The sequence below is a fragment of the Catharus ustulatus genome, chromosome 1 (assembly GCF_009819885.2).
Source record: "Catharus ustulatus isolate bCatUst1 chromosome 1, bCatUst1.pri.v2, whole genome shotgun sequence".
NCBI classification, from domain to species: domain Eukaryota; kingdom Metazoa; phylum Chordata; class Aves; order Passeriformes; family Turdidae; genus Catharus; species Catharus ustulatus.
In genome coordinates, this window is record NC_046221.1 from 89,293,518 (window position 1) to 89,320,354 (window position 26,837).

Sequence of the window (26,837 nt, forward strand, 5' to 3'; positions counted from 1 at the left end):
CAGGGCAAACCAAAAACCACCATCATCCAGCTTCTGCCTGTCACCCCTGCCCCAACTCTCAGGGTCTCTTTGGCATCCAAGAAATTAATAAATTAATTAATGTAGTCTAGCAAGATCTGGAGCACAGCTAGCAAACCCCCAACAGTATCTGGAAGTAGCTGTTTACTCCTAAAAGGCTTTTGTCCCATAAGGCAGGAGTGAGCCATAGTGAGTATTAGCTGACAGCTCCAGCAATGCACTTTTATAGCATGCATACAGGCTAGCATTAAAGAATCAGCTTCTCTAGGCTGATCTTTGCAAAACTGACATTAGCAGGGCTTTCAACACTCCTGAACCTAAAATCTGGCAAGAACTCTCTCACTAGATGCAGTCCTCTTTTAGTAGGAACCAACCACTTCTGCAAAAATTGAGCTGTCTCTCTGTCCTCTGCACAGAGAAAATGGATAGTATACTCCATAGTGTGCACTTTTTGGACCAGACTGCCATTTATTACAGTAGAAGAAAATTCAGTGCATCATGGTAGCTGCCTTTTAATCAGCCAGCAATAAGGGAATCCAACTGACAGGTTCAGAAATGCTAAGATCTTTGTTCTATATTTAATGAGACTAAAACCACTGTGACTGTTAGCAACAGTTTACATAGTTTACAGCTAAAATAAAGTCTTGAAATACAGAAAATAAACAACTGCACAAAGTTCTCAGTGAAAGCAATCACTCCTTAGAGGTATCTTCACCTATAAAGTACTTCGAAAAATGAAGTATTTACTTACTGATAAAGTATCCTTGAATTTCTTTTTTTAAAACAAACATAGCTTCTTTTCATTTCTAACAAAACACCACAGAGTAAATTAAGTTCATATTAAGAAATTCTTCACATAGGAAAGTCACATACTTTCATGGAAATTTTGTTTCTTCTACTGGAGCCCACAGAACCTGATAATGTTTCTCTAGTTGTACTTAATTGAAAATTAGCCTTACCTCCAAAGCAAGGCACTCTCACTGGCAGGGGACAAAGACACATGTTCAAAGCTACATCCTTTGCTGCATGTTCTAAGCGCTTTGGTTTCAGTCAATACTGACTCAAACATTAAAGTCCCTGAAAAATTTGGTTTTTTTTTGTGAGACTGAACCATACTTACCAACAGGAACAGAATTTTAAAAATTGAGTTTTGTTACCATGAGAAAGTATAACCTAAAGCAGTATGTCATAGTCCTCTTTTTTTAAAACAGGCTTTTCAGTGAGATCAAGTATCAAAGAACTGACACTTAACAGACTACAGTGCTTAAGTTGAGCCAAAAGCACAAGTTCATACGTGTTAACTACTATACTGGATGGTGCTCACGCAATCTAAGGGAGTAATGCAACCCACAACAATGTGTTGTTACTTCATAAAACCTTTAACCTATTCAAGAATCCTTACCAGGGTCCCTTTCCATGTGCTGTCCAAGTTTCTGAAATGCATGGTCAGACTATATTCTTTCTTCATCAGAAGGACAAAAAGAAATATAATGGGAAATATAATGGTGCAATGGAAAATTTCAGCATCACACACTAGCTAACACACCTGTCCAGTTTGAGAAAACATCTTCGAAATTATTTCCTTTAAGTTTATATTAAAAAAAAAAAAAGTAAAAATCTCATATATTCTTTCGGGGGAAGCTGTAACACAGAAAGAAGATACAGGATATTTGACCCTTTCCTACACACTAGCCTCCCCATGCTTAGACCTGTGAAATACAAGGTAGCTCATCTGTTCTACTTGTCATCAAATCTACTACAGCTTTGGTTATAGCAGCACTGCTGGCCAGCTGCTTCCAAGAACACTGGCTTTGGGAGTCAGGTTTTGACAGCATCCTTCTACCACGTGGACAGGAGAAGTTCCGCAAAATGCCTCGGACACTCTGTCCTAGCACAGACTAATGATGTCCTGAATTAACCTTGGAAAGCTCAGCGCTTGAAAGGATGAGCTGGTGGACTCTAGATCTGGCACTACAGCAACACATTTGTGTGTCTCAGGCTAGGGGAGGGAGAAGAGAAGGGAAGATGCCACCTGGGTTGAAGGAACCACTGTTTCCACACAACTGCATTCTCTTCAGGAATTTATATTCAAATCACTATGCTTTGGCAAGTGGCAACTACAGCCAGACAACCTAAATTACCTTTAAGTGTATGTAAGCTTGTAGCTAGGAAGCCCTAGACATCAAGACAGATGCAACTCAACAAAGGGAGGCAAGTAGCATAAAACACAAAGGAATTTACACCATCTGAATGTGGGTCTGCTCTCTTACCAGCAATAGTACTACCCCCCTTTTGTCTTTGGGATGGTTCAGGTTCAAACTGAGAATCCAAACAGGCCAACAAGGGAAGATGGTTCTTCACAGCCCTCGACAGAAGTGATAAAAAGATAAACTTCCTGTGGGGAAGGAGCCAGTGGCCACTGACACAGACCATTAAAATTTATTGGTTGTCAGTGAGCAAAATAACTCTCATCTGCTAATGAAATTGCTCTTCAGGTCTTCAAATTGATAATCAGACAAATTTCAAGTGCCATGTTGAACAAATTCCTACAAGACTACTTTGCTATCCTTCCTTGCTTCAACTATTCGCAACATGGATCTCATCACTCTATTTTCTAGACAATTTGCTCAACTGCTGAAATTTAGGGCATGCTTGGCACCCCTTCCCTTCCTTCACCTATGATCCTAATTACCTGGGCCATACACCTTTCTGCTCAGATAAAGATCCATTCTCCTGTTACATGGTGCCCTGTGCCCCAGAACTCACTGCTCACTTCAGACAAGGGCATTTGTAGTTCAGGTAACTTTCTCTCAATTCAATACAGAATTAAGTCTTTACACATCTCTAAAACAGCAAGCCTTCCCAAATAGAAAAAAAAAATTAATAAAGGCATTTCAGATTCTCAGATATGGGGAAAATGTTTATACACTTCAGTTGACTGTTCCATACCCTACTTAAACCCCATAGAAACCACAGACACCAGTCTAAAGCACAGGAACTATTCACAATTAATAACCTAGCATTAGATCTTGTATTGGAACAGACTGCTGTGTTCTCTCCTAACCAGATACCAGGGTTACAGTCAGAGCAAATCAGTAATGTAGTTTAGGCAAAAAAATGTTGGAGTCTAACAGTCTGGACTATATGGGCACTTAAAATAGTTGTTTTGTACTGCATATTTAGCAGTAAGGTGTTGCTTTGCAAGTCTTCAGAACAGGGAAAAAAAAAAACCCAAATCCCATATCATTACCAACAGAATGTCTGCACTTCTTTCCTTAATCATGTATGAATCTCATTTAACCTGTGCAGCTCTCAGAAAGTCACATACATAACTGCACCTTTCACAGTAATGTTCAAAACAGTTTTCCTGAAAAAACAAAAAATAATCACAGTGATGCTCTATCAGACTTCATTAAGTTGCCACCCCCAAGTGTTAGCACAAAATGGTTGGTTAGCATGCAAAATTTCTAATACAAATGATGTTGCAAACAGCATTACAGAAATACCTACATAGAAATTGTCAACTCATAACAGTTGGAAAGGAAACAGAAATTAAGAGTAACCACAGGAGCCATCCTGACTATTTCAGTGCATCACTGTCTTACTCCAACTTCTCAAAATGAAAGAAATTTACAGGGTTCAATATAGGCCCCAGTCCTCTGCAGTATTTTTACTGATGATCTGGATGGAGGTATCAAGTGTACCCTTAGTAAGTTCATGGGCAACACTAAGTTGGGTGGGAGAGCTGATCTGCTGGAGGGCAGGACGGCTCTGCAGAGAGATCTGGATCAAAGGGACAATTATATAAGGTTTAGCAAGTCCAAGTGCCAGCTCCTGGACTTGGGTCACAAATAACCCCATACAACACTCCAGGCTGGGGAAGAATGGCTGGAAAGTTGCCCAGCAAAAAAGAACCTGAGGTTGCTGGTCAACAGTAGCTGAACATGAGCCAGCACATGCCCAGGTGGCCAAGAAGGCTGATGAGATCTTGGTTTGTATCAAAAATAGGCCAGGAGTGCCAGGGTAGTGATCATCACCCTGTACTCAGCCACACTTGGAGTCCCCGTGTCCAATGTCAGGCTCGTCACTACAAGAAATACATTGAGGTGCTGGAGCAAGTCCAGAGAAGGGCAATGGCACTGGTGAAAGGTCTAGAGAATGAGTCCTATGAGGAGCAGCTGAGGGAGTTGGGGCTGTTTAGCCTGTGGAAAAGGAGGCTCAGGAGTGACCTTATCACACTCTACAACTCCATGAAAGGAGGCTGCAGCCAGGTGGGGGTCAGCTTCTTCTCCCAGGAAACCAGCGACAGTATGGGAGGACACAGCCTCAAGCTGCACCAGAGGAGGTTCAGGTTGGACATCAAGAGGAATTTCTTTGTGAAAAGGGCTGTTAAACATTGGGACAAACTGCCCAAGAAGGTGATGGAGTCGTCATCCCTGGGGGTGTTCATGACTGGACACGGAGCTTAATGCCATTGTCTAGTTGACAGCATGGTTATGTGTCAAAGGTTGGACTCAATGATCTTAGAGGTTCTTTCCAACCTAAATGATTCTGATTTTCTTGACCTTCATTACCTTTAGAAAAAGTAGTATCTAGGTTTGACCATAGTAAAATCCAAGCATCTCAAAGGTAGTTTTTAGCCTAAGAAATTCTCTCAGTGCTCTGCCTAGTTTACTTATCTCTAACTTTCAGAAATCTAGGTACCATACTATGCTTCATTGTTACACTTGTTCCAGTATCAATAAAAAGATATATTTGTGTCTATCCATCTCAAGGTAGTGGCTGCCATGTTTTCCCTTCCTTGAGGAAAGGGAGTCAATTGCTAGTAGCTCTACCAGTTATCCTGCATAAAGAAGGTGGCTTTATCAGAAAATCTTTATTGACTTAACATTCTCTGAAGGAAGAAAATTTACAAAAGATCAGCAATTTGCATTTAAATAGTAACAAATTACATGTAAAATTGCACGCTGTCCTAGAAAACACAATACAAAGTATAAACCTTCAGTTTTTGCAGAAGCTGGTACACTAAAAGCAAGCATGTCAATCACCTCTCCATGCTTGGAAGGTTTTCTTTTTGTTTTGTTCTGTTTTAAAGTTGTTCACAGTTTAGGTGTGTCAAGTGACCACTTATTTTATACAGCTCCTCCCCACTTCTTTTAACACCTACTGGACTCATCCAAGGAAGTTATCCACAGCACATCAGAACATAAACTGAGGCACTTCTACATGTTTAGCGGCAGCTCCTTTAATTCCACACAAAGCCTCTGAGGCGACATTAAAGCCTCAACAGATCAAAAGGGTTTCATAACTATCAGTATGCTACTGGGGGAAGGTCTGGTGTGCCAAACACTGCCAAGGCAGCACATGAAACAAAACAAGCAAACCACCTCAAAACAAGACCTGCCCAGGTAAAGGGTCTCCAAACAAGGAGATTTGAACAGAGATTGCAAAGCTGGTCAGCCAGAAGAGAAGTTCAAGAAATCCCACAGCTGTAATAAACCCACATGTGCAATGTTTGATCATGCTGGCTTTAGCAACACTGAAACACTACTGCTATCAACCACAAGAACATCTCTGCAAATGGATTTCCACTGTTCGCTCCAAGAAAAGATGGGATGCAGTCGGATGAGCTGCTGCTCAGTCAGTATTGAAGCAGCATTTCTTTCTCTTCTGTGAAACCACTGCTGGAGACTAGGGAAGGGGAGTACAGTAAATTCACGAATACAAGCCGCACTGAGTATAAGCCGCATCTCTGGGTGTTGGCAAATATTTCGTTTTTTGTCCATAAATAAGACGCACCCGAGTATAAGCCGCTCTGTCGTTCGCAGCAAGGACCCGCGTGCAACAAAGTTGCCAAATACTAACAGAACCGCGGCAGGGCGGGGTTTACTGGCTCAGCTAAGGCTGTGCAGGCTCGGCCCGCTAGGGGCTGCTGACAGGGCCAGGTAGCCCAGCCCGGCGCTGCCGCTTGGCGGGGCCACTGGGGGCCAGTCACCGCTGCCACTGGGCTCGGTCACCACGGCCCGGCGCTGCCCTGTGGTGGTAGGCAGGGACGGAGCCCCCCGCCGCCTCCCCGAGCCGCGGCAATGGCGGCGCAGGTCCCCCGCTGCCTCCCAGAGCCACCGCAGGGGCAGCCCGGGTCCCCCCTCTCCTCCCCGGGCCGTGGCAATGGCGGCGCGGGGCCCCCCCCGTCTCTCCCCCGGGTTGCGGCAGAGGAGGGAAGGAGAGAGCTCTCCCTCCTCTCTCCCCGCCCCCCATGCTGCCTGTAGGCAGCCAGGCTGCACCCGCGGTGCAACAGAGTAACAATTTGTAACAATCGCAAAATGCCCACTTTGCAGCTGCTCGGCTCGGCACTCTGGCTGGCACTTCTGAGGTTGTAAATGTCAGAAAATTATTCACATATTAGCCGTTCCTGATTATTAGCCGCATTTCCGGTTTAGAAGCAAAATCTTAGTCAAATTGGTGCGGCTTGTATTAGTGAAATTACTGTAACTTGTTTACCTAGCAGTTCAAGGGGCTGGCAGCTTGCACTTGAGCAGCTACTACACTTCAGCTGAATGGTGATTAATTCAGGGTGGTACCTTTTACAGCACAGCCAGTATTTATTGTACAGCTTCCTCTAGTTTTGAGCTATTCTTTCCAACCCAAAAATGCAGGCCTATGAAACGGAAGATAGTGGAAAAGATTCCTGCTGAGATTAAAGTCAAATCAGAGATTTAAAAAACAAACAAAAAAGGAATCATAAGATGGAGAAGAGGAAAAACTTTGAACCAGGTTTCAGAATCAAGCTGTGGGTGAGAGGAATGGGCCACCTTCTGGATACAGATAAACAGAAGACTACTTATTTAGCTAAAACAAGAAAATTAACTGTGGTAGATTACCTAGAAGCTCTTTAACACACCACAATACTGACAGCATGTGTGTAATCTTACGTCATAGTAATGTTATTGTGCCTGAAACATCCCTGTTTCAGAAGATGCTACTGGCACAGTCAGTGGATGAGAAGTTTCTGGTCTTGTGGGTTTGGGTTTATTTTAATCTTCAGGGCAAGTCATAATCAAAAGATATGCTGTCAGAAAACTATTTCTCCAACTTGCTCTCATCCAGCATAGCAGTTATGGTTTGTGACTTAACCATACAGACACATCATGTTCAACAGCCAGCAGCTTGTCATAATTCCAAGAACATAGAGGACTCCAGAAAAAACAAGATTACAAGAGATGCCTTTTTCAGGACACTTCAGTTAGCCATTTTGCTCGCATCATGACAAAAAACAATGTACTTCATAAAGAAATTTCACCAGCAAATACATTGGAAGAATTTTTTCCATCAAATTTGCAACAAACTGCCTTATATATTTCTATATGATCAGAAGTAGAGAAACAGGCCCTCTGAAGTCTTGATTCACATTCACCTTAGAAAACATGCTCTACAAATGCTGCCAGCTACAAAACATTTATGGTGATTACCTCAAATATTGGCATTTATATTTGAGTTGAAAACTCCTTGGGTCTGTCCCAAATTCAAAAAGGAAAAAAAATTCACCTAACTTGAAAGGGCATGTGTGGATGAGTAAATACGTTGTTTAATAAATTGATTATTTAGTATGTATGTAACATGTGTGTTACATATGACCCTGGAGTTACCTTCCACAGAAATCTTTCCAAAAGGTCATGACAAGAGGTCATGGTGCCATGGCCAAGAAGAATGAGCCCAAGAAGGAGCTCTGGAAGAAGGAGGATATGCAGAGGAGGAACAGGATACGAGCACACAGAAAGACTGTGCAGGATAAAAGGGCTTCACTCAATCAGGTGGCAGAAGACCCAGAGCCCACAGAGGGTGATGAGGAAAGATGGCCCAGTGAAGTGGATTAGCCACAAATACAGTAAACTGTCTCCTGACATCATTGCTATGATGCCTTCCTAAAAAAGCCTGTGATCTCCTTCCAGGAGAGCTAGCATCTTCTCCCAGGCTTCCCCAGGCACTACTCTACATCAGCCTGAACATAACCACTCAGGGAAATCCTGAGAGGTCAGGTCTCTGCCAGAGATGGAAGAGGTGGAAAACCCACAGGCAGGAAAGAAAGATGTTAGCCTTGCCAGGCTAGGCACCAACCCTTTACAATCAATAAAATAGCTCATGTTTGAAGGCTTTTGTCAGCCCTTGCTTGCTGACCTGCACTGCCTCCGTGCTCTCCAGGCATACAGGTGGCATCTCCTCTGCAAGGGGCCCTCAGTGGAGAGGAAAGGGGAGCATCTGGCCAGGACTCTCCTAGTGCCTCCCCACCAAATGACTCTGAGCCAGAAGCAGTCATGACCAAAGGGCAGCAGCATCAGTCAGATCTGAGGGTGGGTGCTCATAAGCCACTCAGCAAGGGGAAACTTCCCTACACCACCCCAAGGACAGTCCTGCGGAGATACAGAGGGCAATAGGTCCTTGGAGAAGGTAGCATGAGAGAGGAACAGTTCACTTGGATATAAGCCTTGTGAGAGAAAGTAAACATCAGGAAAGGCAGGAGAGTACCAAGAACCCAGAGGGGAAGTCACAGAGGACAGGGTTGGGACTGGAAACACCTGAACAATTGGCTAGCACCTCTAGGTTCTCCTTTGCTTCTGTCACACTGCCAAGTCCCTCAATACTTCTTCCCAAAAGAAGCACTCAGCATCTTTAAGAAGATTAATGTTCAGAATACGTGTCTTGCTCAAACCAAATGAGTCCATTTTTGCAGCCAGGTGCATGTGATGGGGAGAAACTTGACAAAAATCAGTTAAATCACGTTTCTGACCCACTCACAAGCACAAAGTGCTGTTCCAGCTGCTGCTAGCACTAGACACTGCAAATACTTCTGGAGTGGGTTGAAGATAACTTCACAAATGATCAGCGAGCCAACTGGGGAAGCATTTTCCTGCTTGACCAACAGGCTAGCAAAGCCAACTGATAGACAAAGAAGAGCCATTTGAGGAGGAAGAGGTTGATGGCAGTGGAGATGATACAGAAACGACAGTAAAAAGCAAAGAGAGCAGGACTAGCAGCAGAATTACAGTCCTGGACTGTGGGAAAGCAGATTTTTGGCCTGTTCAAGGATCTGCATACTAGGTTTTTATGGCAGACTTCTCTGAAGAGCCAAGATCTTGCAGGATAGGCTTCTCATACCTCAAGAACAGTCCATTGTGGCATGGCAGAGAGTCACAGAATGGCAGAAAGACAGCTGAATGGACAGCTGAATCTCCTGCCTCAGCTTAGATGTTGAAATGCAAAGAAGGTTGAGGCAGGAAGAGGTTATGTTGAAAGACCATGGAGACTGTGCACACGCAGAAGGGCTGAAGCAAACAAAGGATATCAAGAAAAAACAAGGAGTTGTTATACAGGCATGTAAGGACAAAAGGATGGCTAATATTAGTTTAGTTAGTTCTCAGTTGGGCACAGGACCCAACAGCTAAGGACAAAAAGACCAATGATTTTTTGCCTCAGTTTTTCCTAGTTTCTCCTCTCATCTCCCAGTTCTTTGAGCACAGTGTCAGCATCTGGAGGATTGAACCATTACTCACAGCAAAGGTAAGTTAAAGATCAGACCAGCTAACTAAGAGTAGATAGGATGCATTAGAAGATGCTAAGGATGCTAGTCAACACTATGCTAGCAAAGCTACTCTCACTTATCCTCAAAAGAGTCACTAATCAGAAGATGATCCTGGTGACTGCAGAGGCAAAAAACACATTCCTCTTCAAAACAGGTGAGGATGACAACACGAAGAACCAGAAGCTGGTCAGCCTTGACAAGCTGGCAAGAGTATGGCGCAAGTCCTTCTAGAATTCACTGCCAGAAACTCAAAGAACAGGAAAAAAAGCAACTTGTAAATCTATGCTGCCTGTTCCAAAGAACAAGCCATACTTGTTTGCAATTTTATACCATTTGTACATTTCAAGGGTCTTATCTCTCAAGAAACCAAAACACTTACACAGATCCTGGGTCGTTGTGCTGCCTTCTAATTTCATCTAGCTGCACATACTAGGTTTCTTCAAACACATAGTTAAAATTGTACAATACCAGACAATCGTACGGGATTTTTGGAACATCTATTTTCATTAGAAGAGCAGGCACTTCATTTGTACTCCCCACAGCCCAAAGCAACCTGCTCAATATAGCTGAAGGCTGTAGAAAAGTCAGCTGAATACTTGAGAAGAACCTACTGCAACAGTATAAAATTCATCAAAAATACCTCTGTGCCTCCACTGAAGTATCAATTCTACGAATCTCATGTGAGCTGAAATAATGGCCTGTCACTCTCCTACACTAATAGCTTCAAGAACTTCTTCAAGAAAGGTGCCAACACCACTTTGTCAGAAACCCCCTCCTGAACGGTACAGAAGTATTCACTATTCTGGGGAACTTGCCAGCATGACAGTATTTACTGTATGACTAATATGCATTAATGAAGCACAAATGGACAACTATTTACTTGTGCTAATAACTAAAGCGCTTTATTAGAGCTAAGGCCTCTAGCATGAAGGATTGCCAGGCTCCCCCACTTGCCAAAATTATGTCAAAAAATGGAGCCAATGTGCAAGACATCAAGAGCTACAGCCAGTGTGTAGCAGAGTCTTAAGTCATTGTTTAACATTCAGCTTGGAAAGGACCAGCATGCTCCAAAACCACTGGCTGTTTCCGAGGGCTTGTCTTTTCATTGTAGAGGCTAGAATTTCAAATATGCACACTGGTCGTACCAGTATGCTGGCCAAAGCTATCTTAAAATAGCAGTAAAGCCTGAGAGCTTTGCTGAGCATTTGTGCTCTACCTTTGACTGCTCACTGTTCTTTCAAAACCAGAAATAAAAACACTGTATCTTAAAGCCTCACATTAAAATATCAATACTATCTAGCATAAAAGGCTGTTAATACCAATAATTTCATGAAGGATTTTGTTCACAAAGGATTCCTGAAAACTGATCGATTTGGTAAAATACCACCCTGAAAAAGCCAAGTCAGTTGTAAAAGAACAAAGTCCTTGCTCTGTGTAGCACTTTCCATCCCATCTCTCCAAGAAGGGAACATACCTGCAACACTAGGAATGAAAGTGGCAGGGTTTTGTGGGAACCTAGCAATAACTTTTTAAAAGACCACTTCAGATTACATTATATCAGGAATGGAAAGAAAAGTTCTTAGGAGATGCAAAAAGAGCAGGTAAAGACTGTTTTCAGTCATAGCTAGTACTAGGTGGACCTGATATATTTATCTCTATCTTTAGAGAGTAAATGGCACCTTCACCACACCAAGGCCATGGTGAGCTCAGGCTCTCCCCTCTTCTTTCAATCAACAGTTTCAGTTTGGAGTAGAAAATCTGCAAGTCTGGAAACAAGGTCTCTGCCATAAGGCATCACATGAATGACAAAGTCTGGAAACTGAACCCACAGTTTCTGTCTAGAAAAAGGAAAATTCTCAGATTTGATCACACAGCTTCATGCAGAATCACAGGATCTGGGATGGTAGTTTGTAGGAGTTTTTTCCACCCTTCTTTTTTAACTTAAAATATATATATATAAACAAGTTCTTATGAAATATTGTCCTTCCTTTGATCAAACAGATTCTCTTTAGACTATGTAAGGCAAGAAAATGTACTGGGCATAACTTTACACAAGGTCTCTATCTAGATATATTTCTTGGAAATACTTAAATATAAGGCAACATTATCTCACTGGTCTTTTCCAAGGATAGAAAAGATCTCTCTGAGCCAACTGGCATGGACAACAACATTAAGAATTATCTGAGCCATGGTGCTTTCTTGAAAAGTGACAGCTCCAAATACACAACAATATTATCTCCCTCTTAAAAAACAAAACAATCTTCTCCACTGGTTACTATTTACTCATATGTAGATCACAGAACATCTTTAGGAGGAAGGTTCATTAAAAGCAGATCCCCCCCCTCAAACTATCACTAATGTAATTCCAGTTGACTATAACCAATGCAGTTTAAAAAAAGAATGCTTCCATTTCTTTGTATTTCAGGTTTCCATCTTCTTATATTTATGCAGGCATTTGAAGTGTGAAGCTGTCTTAGGACTGTTACATCAACTCTCCTCTGTTAAATTAGAGCTGCTATTAACAGGAAAAAACTCATACTGGTACTTCTCCAAAATAACCAGTTGGTAAACAGCTTGTTAAATATTTACTCATTTGGAAAAGATCCAAATCATGAAAAAAAATAAGCAGGATTTTGTTTGGTGCTATAGTCTGCTAAACTGATTGTTACCACTGCTTCAAAATGTTCTCAGGAAGTTTTGTGAGAGAACAGAAAATGGTCTGTTCTTATCAATGTGGGTATGTTTTCAGCCTGGAAGTATCACCTTAAAAGCTGCATAGAAGTCAGAACCTAAAGACACCCACTGCTTTTGATTTTTCACACTATCACTGAATGATTGGGGTTGGAAGAGATCTCTGGATGTCACCTGGTCCAATCCCCTGCTCGGGCAGGGCCACCTACAGCCAGTTGCCTGAGATCATGTCTGGATGGCTTTGGACGATCTCCAAGGACAAAGATTTCACCACTTCTCCTATGCAACCTCTGCCAGTGCTCAGTCACTCTCACAGTGAAAGAGAGCTGCCCATTATCTAGAGGGAAGCTCCTGTGTTTCAGATCATGTCCATTGGCTCTGGTCACGAGGGAAAAGTGCCTGCCTCCATTCTCTTACAACATTTCAGGTATTTATATACATTCCTAAGATCCTCCCTCAACTTTCTCTCAAGGATAAAAGTAGCAAAATGTAGGCTTAAACATGAATGAAAACCTGCTTGCATTTAATGATAGGGTCAGTCTAGTGTTTAAGGATGAAATCATTAACAGGAAAATGCAAAATTAAACTTCTTTCCTTTATTTCCTTACTTGATTTGCATCATCTATGCTGTTCCCTGACCAATGGTAGCAGTAATGCAAGTGGCAAATGGTATGATTGACCACTCTAGAGTGTTTTGAGTCTTTTCTCTTGATGGGTTGAAAAAGTTAATATAATTGAAAAATGTGGACTGAGCCACTTGAAATTTCTTGCTTGCATTCACCTTCAAAAAAAGACTTAATGTTTTTCCCACCAACTTCTCTAAATTAGAATACAAAAGCAGAAGTGCAAACAGTAAGGTACACACTTGTGACTGGAAATGTAGAAAGGTAAACTAGTACATCAAAAACCAAGAAAAAAAATTGATGACTATTTCTCGTAAGAAGGGAAACCATAATCAATTGTATATAAACTTAGTGCAAGACACAAATTTCTTTGACACTATTCTGCTTCATATAAAGTATTCTGATGATATACCATTATGGTGACACTTCCACTCCTATGAGATAAGCACCACACTTCTATTTCAACATTAATGAAAATAACTGGTTTGGGGACAATTTTTGGAACAGATTTCTTTCCAAGAAAAATAAAGGTTAGAAATCTAGTTTCAGTTGGTCCTCAATGAAAACTAACAAGCAGCATCAACTCTATCTGTAAAAAACATTTGCAGTCTGCATTCAAGAAGACAGATTTCATAACTTCATATTGGAGGCAACATGTCTTGTAAAAACATTCACTAATGTTCGCGCTGCTTTGTACTTTGTCTGCTCCAGTCCGTCAACCCTCTACACCACGTGCATGTAAACTGTTAAAACAAGAGTGCCGTCAATAAAAGATCTGTTGACTGACACCATATTTCACAAATCTGATGACTTTCTGCATTGGCAGTAGCAACATTTCAGCTTTTCTTTATGCAATATGTAGAAGAATGATGCAATGTAATAATGCATCTGGTGTTTTTTCACTTGGCTATGCCCAAGGACTTTGAAAGCCTGTTTGCACACTCTGGTCCTTCCATATTGTCCCTTTAGCCTGAAAAACCCAAACTCCAGGACTAATTTTATGCAAGCAGAATCCTTTTCATTTAAGCCTAACAAGAGAAAATTAAACCACTGTTTGTTTTGAATATTGAAAATCATGTCTTGGGTTTGCGTGAGAAGGCTTAAGCAGTGGGGGGGAGTGACAGGCTGAGGGAAAAAACCAAAACATCTGCTCAATTATGTCCCGTCTCTGACCAAGACAGATGTTTGGATTGCTAGGACAGGGAGGTTATTCTACACCACCTCACCTCATTGCCCAGGGTAGAAAAAGGGGGAGTCTGAGGGTTCCCCCCTGACAAGCAAACCTGGCACTGCTCAGGTTCCGTGAGCATTTTGCATGTGAAATCACTCTCTTAGAAACACTTTTGTTGTCAATATTGTTGCTGTTACTGTTCCTTTTCTTATCTCATGCCTGTTCCCAGTAAATTGTTTTCATCTTTGCCTTTTTTGCCTCCAATTCAAGGGTGAGGATTATTGTATCCATCAAGGTAATTCTCTAATTAAATTAGTGATTTATTCAAATCAAAAAGTTTTTTTTTCCTCCCCCTCCCCCTTTACAAGAGAAACCCTCACTTCTCCAACTGCCCAATCTAAGCAAGCAACCCTTGAAAATAAAAAAAGCAAGTTTCCTGAAAAACCACACTCACTAAGATGAAGCACTCTAGGAAAACAATATGTCATGGACTATGACCAGATGACCTCCAAAGGTGTCTTCTAACTTACTGTATCATTTTAATGAAAACAGGATCAAATCTGTCATACTAAAGCCTAGAAAACCTCTGCCTAACTGCTGTTCCAGATGAAGGCATAGCAATGATGCAATTATAGTTCTAGTACTGGCAGCAAATCACCTTCACATCCACAAATCTGATATCACTGAGAGAGGCTTTCATTACAGCCTCTGATTATTTCTCTTATGTATTTAATTCCTACTCTTGAAGTGCACAAAGCTTCTCAAGTACGATGTGCAATATTCTGTACTCTTATCTGATCAAGAGCATTATTAGCAATCCTGAAATCCACAGCTCTGCACACATAAGAGAAAGTAATTTCCATTTTCTCCCTACTTTGTGGCCAAGTGCTTGTAGCCCATTTTATACCAAGCTACAAGTTCCTTCTCAAATAAGAATTAAGCTCACTAAAACCAAACTACATTAATTATTACTGAAGTCATACCTGCATCTTGGTCATGAGAAAACAAACAGAAGGCAGAAGGTGGAAGAGGAACAGAACATTCATGTATGCCCAAAATTCATAAACTGAGAAAAAAAAAAAAAAACTTGTCTTTTTTGTTATTTATGTCACTGAGACTTGTACAATTAAAGCAAAGGGTTAAAGAACTAAATATTCCCAAAGAGTTCAAGTCACTGCACATAAATACTGTTGTGACTACAGATTGCAAAAGAACGGAAACACAGTAAATCATCCCTTTTTTTCTGAGAAATTCTGGGACTATGTTCTGAATTTCCAGGAACAGAAGACAAATACTGCCAATTCTCACTGCAGGATTTTTATTGAAGAGTTCAAGAATTTGGAAAGGACTCCTGAAAGCCACTGAAAGATAGTATTGATTTTTTTTTTTTTTTAATAGAACTAGAGATTTTTTCTAGGCAAATACACTCAGCGTAGCTATTTATGTGTTAGCTCCTGAGAAGGTTAAAAGAGAAAGACCAAAAAATCTCTTAAACAAGACCTGAAAGGTTCTGAAAGCAGTAAACCTTGTAAACAAAGAGACCAGTAAGAAAGTCAGAGATCTGTACCTTGCCCATCTCTCCAAATACGTTTTAAAAAACGAGAGAAGGTGGATCGGCAGCAAGACATTCTAAAGGATATTCTGTCAGGTATACTCACCCAGGTTATCATTTTTCTTGTCTTGAATATAATTCCAACCTCCAACATATCAATTTATTCTAATACTGAATTTACAGCATTAAGGTCCCAACCTTGGGATCTCTGAAGCTGTGTCCTTCACAGTTTTTCATTCACATTAAGTAAGAAAATGTGCTGAAAAAATAGACTACTTCTTTACACTCTAATCTAGAGCATATTTAGTTTAACCTTCTTTCAGCCCTTTACCAACAAAATGCTTTCACTGCAGCCAAATTTGAAAGACAAGTTGATGAAAGCTCCTAAGTCAGATTTAGTAGGGGTGGAAAAACAGATGTTCAGGGTTTTTTTAATGCAAACTTCAGTTCTGACAGAAGGCACAGTAGTTGTGAATGGGCTTCTACCGCTAGTCTTCAAATTGGTTATAAGCACTTAGGGTAGTTAATACACAGTAAGCTTCAACCAAAAATAACTGAGTCACTTTCCCACCATCTTAAGTCACCTCATGTTGCTGTGACACTTCCAGTCTGCTGACTGCCCCAGACTAAAGCAGATTATCTACAGGGTTTGTCAGAGAAAGGGAAGTATTAATGAAAATTCACATTTTTACTTCCTATGAACTACTAAAGACACTGTTTTCACAGGAGAGATTGACACTGAGTTAAAGAATTTGCAGCTCAAAAATGACTGCCTAGAATGTCAAGTTTCTCTTACATAGCTCTCCTTTCCCTCAGCTTCACATCATGACTCAGATGATGCTCTAAATGAATTGGAAGCATAATTTCACAGTGCATCAAAATTATGAAGTCCAGGCACATCTATTCACATATTCTTTTAAACTCATAGATCCAAGTATAGTAACAGATTTTCAGGACATCCAATTTCTCAAAGTCCAGTCTATTTTTATAGCTGCAAAAGAAGCTATAAAAGAACTGTTATGTTTTTTCCCCGCTATCGGGAAAAGCATTCAGGTACATTCAGCTGACAACTCAGCATATACTAACATTAGACTTTTAACTAATTAGAGGTTTCCTGTTGGGGAAAAAAAAATTGTAAGTTGACATATTACACAACATGTATGAATCCTAATCCTAAACAGATTTTTTGGAAAAACTGTTGTTGTTTTTATCTGTTTTTTTGCTTTTCTTCCAAATGAGTAGCATGACTGTAGTAATCACTACTAGCAATGTTTCTCTTGGGACAGAAGGAAAAGGTTTTAATGTCACATGACACTGTTTAATTATTTGTGTATCTGCAGGGTCCAAAATCATAACTGAATCCTCAGGGTGGTAATCATATTATGAAAACAGATGATAAAAAGTACAAAGAAAAGATCATACCCAAACTAGAATTTTACAGTTTCATAAAAAATACAAAGCAAGCCAACTATGCCAATTATGCCAACTAAAACTGCCCAGGGAAAAAAGATAACTTTTACATGCATTTTTGTCAAGTACCTTTGAATTTAGCTGAGGATTTTTTAAAATATACTCTTTGTAATATGCCATATTGGCTGCTTAGATACAGCACAATGACTCAAGAAGCATAGGATCTAACCAAGTGTAAAAATCTCTGTCTTTGTTCCTACAAATATAGCATTCTGCAAACTGATACATTTTGGTGCAAGGCATTTCACTGGTACTGTAGCTTGCCACCTTTTCTTTGGAAACAAGTGCCTTCTTCCAAATAGGAAATGGCTATTTTAAAGACAAATATCAAATCCATATATATTAACGACTCAGTTTTTTTCAGCAGCACTTGAATACAGGATGGTAACAGAGGCTCTGTTTCCAAAATGTTAGCAAAACCCAGAGAATTGCCAGACAGCTATTAGCAGTTTGATGAAAAGTTTGAACACACAATCAATCACCGGCACACAGCAATATGATGCTACAAGCTGACATGAACATGCAATTTCACAACTTACTATCCGATAAGGAAGATGCAAAAAGGAGTCTGGGCAGCCAGCTAAAGCCATTTGTTCCTTCAAATTTTCTTCAAATTACATCTACTGCTTCCCAGGACCTGTAGAGTACAAACAAACTGTCAGAAACCATACTGAAGACATTTCATCAACTTATTATTGAAAACAGTTGGAGGAGGAAGACCGAGAAGAGCAAGATGAGGTGATGAGGATTTGCATCAACTTGAAGTAGAAAATGTGCACATTTGCTGCCTGTAGCCTAGCAAACATGTTCAATTTGGTATTTCATTTAAAAACCCAACATAAGTATTCTCAGGCTGTGCAGCTCCTGCTTTATCTCCACTGTTTAGGCAAAAATGGAGGCCTCTCTTCACAGCAAAATTCTAGCCATTTGAAAACTGGCTCTCACCACCTGAGGCTATGTTTTCAATTGTGGAAAAAAACACACTGAAATCTCTGAATTAATTAAGATGACAGTCACTTATCATAGAATCATTTAAGCCGGGAAAAACCCGTAAGATCACCAACATCATTATGCAGCATCAGCCTTCAATGGCTGGCTACACAACTTCTAACCTTTACCCTTTCCTGCCTGCCTTTTCCCCCGTGGTTTTATTCTCACACAATATATCAGACAGAGTGTCACACACAAATTCATTCAATCCTTGCACTTGCCCTTCTGAGTGATTATTAGCAGCAGTTTTGCAAGGTGAGTTGTGTTTTCTTTAAAGCATCACTTTGTGATCAAATAGAGTCTGAAAAGAAATCTGCAAAACGTTTTGAGGTACACATGGTTAAAAAACTAAAAATAAGGCAAGATAATGTCAAAAAAGTTATTATAACTGCTTCATAACAAAGGAAACAAAAATAAATCTAAGTAAATAAAACACTGTTTGTTACTCCAGTATTTTTTCCTGCAGTGCAAGACAAGTGATGCCACCTCCAAGCAGATGAAAGAGGCATGACTGGGGAAGAGCAAGCAGGTTGCAAAGCACAGTCAGAACTTTTACTTCTAACACAAGCAAGCTCCTGTCTGGTTTGCTGCTAATTATCAATTATGTGTTCAAAATAAAAGCCTGAGTTTTAAACAGGCTACCCACTTCTCTCTGGTAAGCACAAACTGTCACCAAACCAAAGCTGTCAGCAAAATTTATGGGACAGTTAAGTGAGGGACAAGGGTAAAAAACATCTTGGACAAACTGTTCCCGGACGTCTTCCCAGCTATGGTCCACAAACCATGCACTCATCAAGGAAACTTTATTTTGCCTAGTTCCAGGATGAGTTTGGCTGAGGTGTAAGTTTGCTGTCAGTTTTAAAGATTGATCTGATGATTTTGCTTCAGTCACTCAGTTTGTTCTGGGAGAATAAAACAAGATTTAAGAAAAGCTCTTAAAAATCTTTTCACTTGGGGAGTACCATTTTCTTTTCTTTCCCGTAAGTACATCTACAGAGAAATTAAGCAAGCCAGCCACTGAAAAAGCGGTTATGAAGCTGGTAAAATGCACTGAGAATAAAGAGAACTGTATTATTAGCCTCTAAACCCACCAAAACTAAAGAAAGTTTGCATAAAGAGGTAAGGGAAAAGAACTGAGCTTTACACTGCAACAGTTTTATGTTTATTATCACTTTAGTATTTAGACATCAGGAAAAGGCATAACTGCTGCAAATTTATGACAGGTTATTTAGGACCCAATATCAAAATACTGGTCTTTTGACATTTCAGCAAAAGGTTCCAATTCACTTATAGCAAGATAGATTAAATATGTTCCTCAACAATACCAGACCAATTTGTCTACTCTAGGGTGTGCTGCAGTTTATGCCACAGCCCCATTACACCAGTGGAAGATCATAAATTACCTCAAACAATAGTTGGAGTCAAGACTGCATAATTTATCAAGAACCATTTGCTTTGCTGCTACATTCTTGAGTATTCATTTGTTAACACAGCAGAAACAGAGGAAAGCAATAATCTCTAGATGGTATCATTCCTGGTCAGTCACACATTAACACTGATTTAAGATCTCATCTCTTTTGTCTGTCTAAAAACAGTTTATCAACCTAGTCCTACCCCAGGAATACAAAAAGCCTTTGCTCACCTTTAAGACCTAAGGTCCTTTCTACCACATCAACAAGTAATAAATTTCATAGGGACAGAACTCTACACCAATTCACGTGTCAAACAGATTAATATTAGAACTTAAAAATAAAAACAGATCAATTTTTCCTGGGCTGTTGTCTTCAATCATGGTATCTAGCATGTCACTTCTCACCAGACACTGTAGCTGCACACAGACATACATGTTCTTTCCACACAACTTCCACAGCACAAATCACAAAGAGGTATTCAAGTGCCAAGTTACTGCCCTTTTCCTAAACTGCCTTAGATGGGGGAGGGAAATTCCAAAGGATTGTAAATAGGAAACAAGCTATGTAGTCGATCACTGCTCCAAAACTCAGGACATTCAGTGGTGAGAACAACTCATGCAGCATCGAGGGAGACAGCCTGCGTGCATTCGGAACCAAGTGATTTCATGTGCTTTCATTGGCTTCAGAGCTCTGCCTTGGACACAGGCCCTGAAAGAAGGACAGTCATGGTAAACCACATTTCAAAGGTCATGAGACTAATTTTTAGCATGACATTCTCCAGAATAAAGAATGGACTATTGTGAGGCATAGCTTTGATGTTTCAGCCTCTCGAAAGTGTTAAACAAACCCTCACCATCTGAGAGATTGATAATAATTCTGCATGGAAAACACTGCAGGTATTCACCCTGGAGATTGTCACTGCTCCGAATGGGTTGTTTAAGTCACAATCAAATTACTCAGCTGACCAGCAGATTAAATTGTCTATTAACTGCAAATTAAACCCATCACCAGGTATGTTTTTCTGATTTATCACTAGTTATCTGCACATTCCCAGCAGAGGAAACAGCATCTTGCCCAGCACTCTGGAAGCAGCCTACGCACCTACAGATACCAGGGTAGGAAAATGGCAGGGGTATGGTCACTCTGCCAATTCAGGAAGTTTTCCAGGTTCTACATGTGCCATCTGTCAAAGTCTTTAAATTCAAGAGAAAAATAATTTTTAAAACGCAATTGCTTGTAGATTAGTTAGGAACAGGAGGAGGAAAAAAAAAGAAAAGGATTTTAACCTGGCAGAGTTGCAAGACAAGCTCCAGGGCTCTTGAAAACTGGATTTATGCTCTTTTATGAAAGGTAGCTTAACAAATTTGTTGAATGTTATACCCTTTAAAGTATTTCATCATTTTTCTTCTAGAATGTTCTGCTTTCTATAGCTGAACTATTGTAAAAGAGGGAAGGGGAAAAAGCTTCAACATGGTGTTAATTTTGACCTGAAGACCTTTATCTAAGCTCTAGGGTTTTGCATACAAGTTAAAAACCTTTCCCTTCCTTTAATGTATATCTTTCATTCTCTCAGACACTAAGTATCATTATTACATTTCTCCCCACAACACCAAATGAGGTTTAGTACACCAGACCTGGATTTTCCTAAGAAACTAGAACAAGACCTTGAAACTGAATCAATACAATATTCTCCCCTGACTTATCTTCAGGGCTGCCTGAGTTAAGTCTACTAGATTTAAAATTAAACATCTTGAAGACTCAGGAAGAAAAAGATCCTCTCTTCTTGGTCTACACAAGGAGCAATCTCCAAGACTTCAACTGCCTGTTTCCCTAGCTGTAGGCTCCCCATAACTTCTTATCATCTAGAAAGTGCTCTGATTTTTTTCTGCAGACGTGTGTACACACACACACATATATATACACACATATATATATACACATACACACACCAGTGTTTATCTCTATCACCGAAACAGGTTTACGAGATAAGGCAAGGCAGTTAAATGGATACATCAAGCAACCCTCTCAGTACAGGCAAGAGTACCCACACTCAGACACTTTCTTACCAGTCTACTCCAATTGCCATAGTTACAATGGAAATAAAGCTGGATACAAGCATCATGAGGCATGCCAGTGAATTTTCTGTAGTTGAAAGACCTAACAGCTAGCGATGTCCCCAGCTGCACTGAAACTGCGGGACCCAGATGTGCTTTTGCATGCAAGATCCAGACAATTTGTCACAAAAATGAAGCCTGAATGACTATGTGGGCTGAAAAGAAAGTGCCACCAGATTCCTGAGCTGCCTGGACCAAGGAGACTAAAACACCCTTGGCAGCACACAAGTTTGCCATCAGATTTCATCATAGCTTCAGCAACCAGTACATGCAGGGATTTCTAAAGCATCTTCCGCTCTTTCAGTGATAGTTTCAGGTGGACTCTGTGTCAATTTACAGCACTGAGAATGCCCCTAAGGCATCCTAAGGGATCACTTGGTCAGCAGGACTGGATTCATCACCTCAAACATTTTACTGACCAACTTTCTCAACTTACTCAGCTCAAACACACACTTGCTTCTCTCCCCAGCTCCGACTGTCTTGTCTCGCACCCAAGGTCACCAGCTTGCCTATGCTGAAAAATAAGACCTGCCTAGTTTTCCTTCAAACAAGGTTTGTCCTCCAAAACACAGTCCCTGAACACTCCAGAATGGAATCACTCTCCAACCGCAAAAGATTTAATGACATGATCAGATTTAATGACATGATCGTCAACACCCTGATGGCCTAGTGAGATTAGCAGCAGGTAATAGCTAAGAATACCTGCAGACTTCCCAATTTCTCCCCATTTCTCTTGCAGGAATTGGTATCTTCGCACCCATTTTGTTACACATATGTACCCAAAAGGCATTTGCAAGTCTATGATATGGAGCAATTGCCTAACTAGAGGAATACTTTGAACATCTTTGAAAACAAAGCATTGTTCTAGCTAAAATTTCAAGTGAGTGTTGCGCACTAAAATGAAAAGCACTGTTCAAAATATAAATCATCAATCAAAAGAACTTCAGTTACGTCCAAACACTCCCACGAAACCATACTAAAAAATCTGGTCTTATAAAAAAAGGGAATATAATTCTCTTTTGCCATTCTTAATTGCAAAGCTGTTAGTCTAAATATTACACCTTGTAAAGGAAGCCATTTGCCATTGTACTTTTGCCAGAAAGTGAAGAATCTTGGCAACGGCAATTCAGGCTTTTGAAAGCCAAAACAGATACATACTTCAGAAGAAGCACAGAAGAGCTGATGCCATCCTACTTCGAGCCTTGCCAAATAAAATTAAATAAAATATATGTAGTTCAGCATTTTTTGGTTTCCTGAATCTGCCTAAAATTTTGAAAGGGCTCAAGACTCATAGCCTGTGAATTCATGAACACCTTCACTGACAGCAAAGATAAAGTCCTGAGGAAAAAACTGTATTTAGCCCAACAACATTGGACAACACCACCAAAAAAAAAAAAAAAAGAAAAACAAAAAAAACCCCAACAAAACAAACAAAATCAGAAAATCAAACAACAAATCCCAAATCTACAATGAACTTTGGAAATATTTACAAAACTCTGCAGTTTCACTGTCTTCCTTGATTACTGAAAATCTTCTGTCTCCTAATAGCTTCAAATCCATAGCAAAGAAAATGAAAGCAACTAAACTTTGGCAACTAAACAGAGACTTGCATCAAAGTCTAAATGAAATGTTAATTAGACAGAAATGGAATAAAATGCAAGTAGCATACATCAGACAATCTCATCAGCAAGACACATGCAGAGGTAGGGAAGGTGTAAGGATGCATAACTGGGACATGAAATGTACATGAGTGAGGTAGCCCAAGGTGAACTTCATCTGACAATGCCATGACTAGCGGTCTCCAATTCTGAATATATGGTTTCTCACTATGTCCTTTACCTCCAGAGAACTGAAAAAATGCTGTTTTCATTCTCTGTGTCATCACTGTCTTGCCTCACCTCCCCACCCAAATCTAGTCACATTTCTCATAAACCAGAACCCAGAATTTTATAATTTTGGGAAGCAGTCTAAATAATTATTTCCTTATGTTATTTTAAGCTTTTATTATCCAACCTGAAGACTTAGAGTGAAGTTATACAACAGTCAAGATGATTTAATAGCTTGTTACTGCCAAGAACAGGACAGACATCCCACTCTCTTCATCAGCCCTTGCTCTGTTTTCTTCCTCCACTTCCTCCCAGCAGCTTCATGGCACTCCCTCCTTCTCCCCGTTTTGTGTCATGTATGGTCCTTAATGAGTTCAGCTTGTGTTAATTAACGTATTTGTTTTGCTGGGTTAGTGTTCTGCTAAGGAAGTAAATGCAATAAACTTAGATCTAACACGCGGTTCAGTTGGTACAATGTGAATGGCAGGAGACCACGAGGAAGAGGGGAAGGGAAGAGGATCACCCCCTCTCCAGTGGCAGCAAACTATTACATTGGCCAAGGCAACCTCTGAACTTTCATTTTCTTTGTTTATTGCCATTAGGAGCTGGCAAACCCCTCCTATTGCACATCCGTGAGAATGAATGCTTTCCAGGCATCTCACAGAAGTTAAACATTTGAACAGATCTCCAAATAAAACATGAAGTTTTTCTCAAAGGCACTTACTTTCACCTTCTGGTACCAACTCAACTGAAATCTGCTTTTGTTGCATACTTACCAAAACACTGATTTCTGCATTCTACACATACTGAGCCTTTTTGCTTCCAACAGGCAACCGATGTGAATGTTCCTTCCCTCTGCTCTGTGGTGGGATTTGAAAGCCAAGGGCTCTGGACCTCCCAACACAGAGACTAAACTATACATAAGACATTTTTCTAAACAATTAAAGTTAATCGACCTCTGTATAGTGTTGGTTTATGTTGCTTTTTTAAAGAAAGTCAGATCATTACAGATTCTGTTTGAAATCACAGCTTAATCTACATGCATATCCATAAAGACCCATTGAAAATATCTACCAGATTCAACTTGCCTTTACTAAGGTGACAAGATTGTAGCATGCACACCTTAGCTGTTACTTTTATAGCCTCCTGACAAAAGCTGGAAGGCTGTAAAAGTAACAGCTGAGGAGTGCATAATAATAGTTGAAATACATATACAAAGGTTTGATACAGAGACTTTTAAATTCATAGAGTAGAAATCTGCAGCAATGATGCCCTTCTCTCAGTTTCTGTTCCCTTATTTATCTACAACACTCCTTGATTTTGGAGGAGAATCTTCCAAAGCATGGAGAAACCTTTTTTCCCCTCCTGACTGATGCAAAAGAAAGATCTAATAAAAGGAGAAACAAAGAACAAAAGGCAATCTCCTATCACATGACCCACTGATCACTTTTTCAAGCATTTTAAGCCTGTTTCAACTAAATGATGCATTCATCAATCATCACAATTATTCACAGCCTATTTTTCTTCACTTGGATCTTTATGTAGGAGGCTCCATAGCTTCTCAAAGAACTTGCTAGGTCATTGTTACACCACACTAGCTACAGAGGGCTGACCATAAGGCGGACTTCAAAATCAACACTCACACTTGTGCACAGAATCATTCACATCCCTCCTTAGGGTCTCTCCTGCTCCCCAGAGTTTTCAGGTGGGTTATAATACTTTTGCTGGATTTAAAACTTTATTACTATGGACCAATGACATATGACATTAGGGTTTTTACTTTGACAATTTACAGAGTTTAATGCTGATAAGTTAACACAATAATTGTATATGCATCGTTTGTTATTCTCTTGGTACAAGATTTTTTGGGAAGAGTTATTAACTAGGACTGTCAGAAGCTTTTATACAGCTTCAATATTTTATATGGACATCAAGCTTTGTGTTTTTGAAGAAAATCAATTGAAAGAGGCTATTACAGTTACCTATCATTTATATTCATGAATAAGCACTGGTTTATTTACATAGTCTCACCCCATACAAATGGTTGAAGCTAGAAGGCAAGTTTAGACATTCCAATTCAAACTGCAAACTACTCACTAAGATAGTATCTTTGTGAGATACCATAAAAGGTACACTTAAGTGAGAAGGTTACTCTCAGTATACCTCATTTGTATGGTTAGAACACTCAAAAGAAGAGCTTTCTGCTTAGCCTCTGGAAAAAAAAAATCACATTCTGTGAGAAAAGATGCATTCCCCAGTATCCAACAGTATGTTAATTCACCCTCCAAGTAGCTTTGTGGTAACCATTTGCAAACAAGGGTTTGACAGGTGACAAAGACACCATAGTAAGTAACAGTAGCAAGTAGGAAAAATAAACAAGCAAACCCCTTCTACCTCTCATGCACAGCAGGGAAAGGGTTACCACAGAATGGCTTGTAAGTGATAATTCAACAGAGTCAGGAGAGCTCTGGACTACATCAATCCCAAGCAAGCAGGCAAAGACTAACTCTGCTTCTAGTTGCAAAGAGTGCAAAGAGGCAACTCCAACAAATACTGCGCTGCTCTTGAGATGAACAGAAAATCCTGTCTGTTCAAGAGGGCTATAACAAAGAAGTGCAAGAGGTAACACATGGAAATTAAAGGAATTAATTCTTGGTACACCCTTGATTCATTGGAACATAAAACACTGTACCCAGTCTGGAGACTGCACCCATTCACTCCCATGCAATGAAGTGCCAGCACTGCCAGAGCTCGCCCAACTGCAAAATAAACTGCCTGTGGTTTTAAGATACTGATGTCACAGATACCCCATGTGTACTTTAACGCTGCTTCACTAACAAATCACAGCAATCTCTTCTTAGAGCAAAGAGACCATTTTGTAATCTCAAATGCATTTGCTGGCATTATGCAACACACAAGCTTCAAATCCACGGGTGGCTTACGGTTAGCAGCAGGCAATCAGTGCCGCCTTTCAAAACACAACTAAAACGTTACTGGTGCTCTATTCTTGAATACAGGCTAAGAATTGCTATAAATAAATAAAAAAAGGATATCAGCAATGCAAAAGTCTTTCTTACCCTCTTGCGTTTTTTAGCCCTTCAAAAACAATTTCAAGCTGACATCTCAAAAGGGAGTATGCTGACCTACTTGCAAATATAATACCACCCTGGGACAAACAGGGCACAGCTTTTTCAAATAAGTGTAAACAAAACAGAAAATAAACCTACAGAATAGGTTAATATTTTGTACAAGAGCTAATGTTCAACAAAAAGCTGAAATCCGGCCAACTGATCACATATTTCATGTGCATTACTGAACACTTATTTACTGCTATTAACTTGTACCTGCAGAGAGGCAAAAAGGATATTCTTACTTTGACTCTGAAGGTCACAA

General features: G+C 40.2%; 1 protein-coding gene across 1 annotated transcript in view; it reads right to left on the bottom strand.

Annotated features, from left to right (window-relative positions):
- The window catches only part of GRB10 (growth factor receptor bound protein 10), a 144,265-nt gene that overhangs the window by 90,765 nt on the left and 26,663 nt on the right, over positions 1–26,837 (bottom strand). The window contains exon 2 of the mRNA XM_033062934.2: positions 17,642–17,739. Within this exon, the coding sequence (XP_032918825.1) occupies positions 17,642–17,692 (51 nt within the window). The 5' untranslated portion in view covers positions 17,693–17,739. The remainder of the gene's footprint in view (positions 1–17,641; positions 17,740–26,837) is intronic.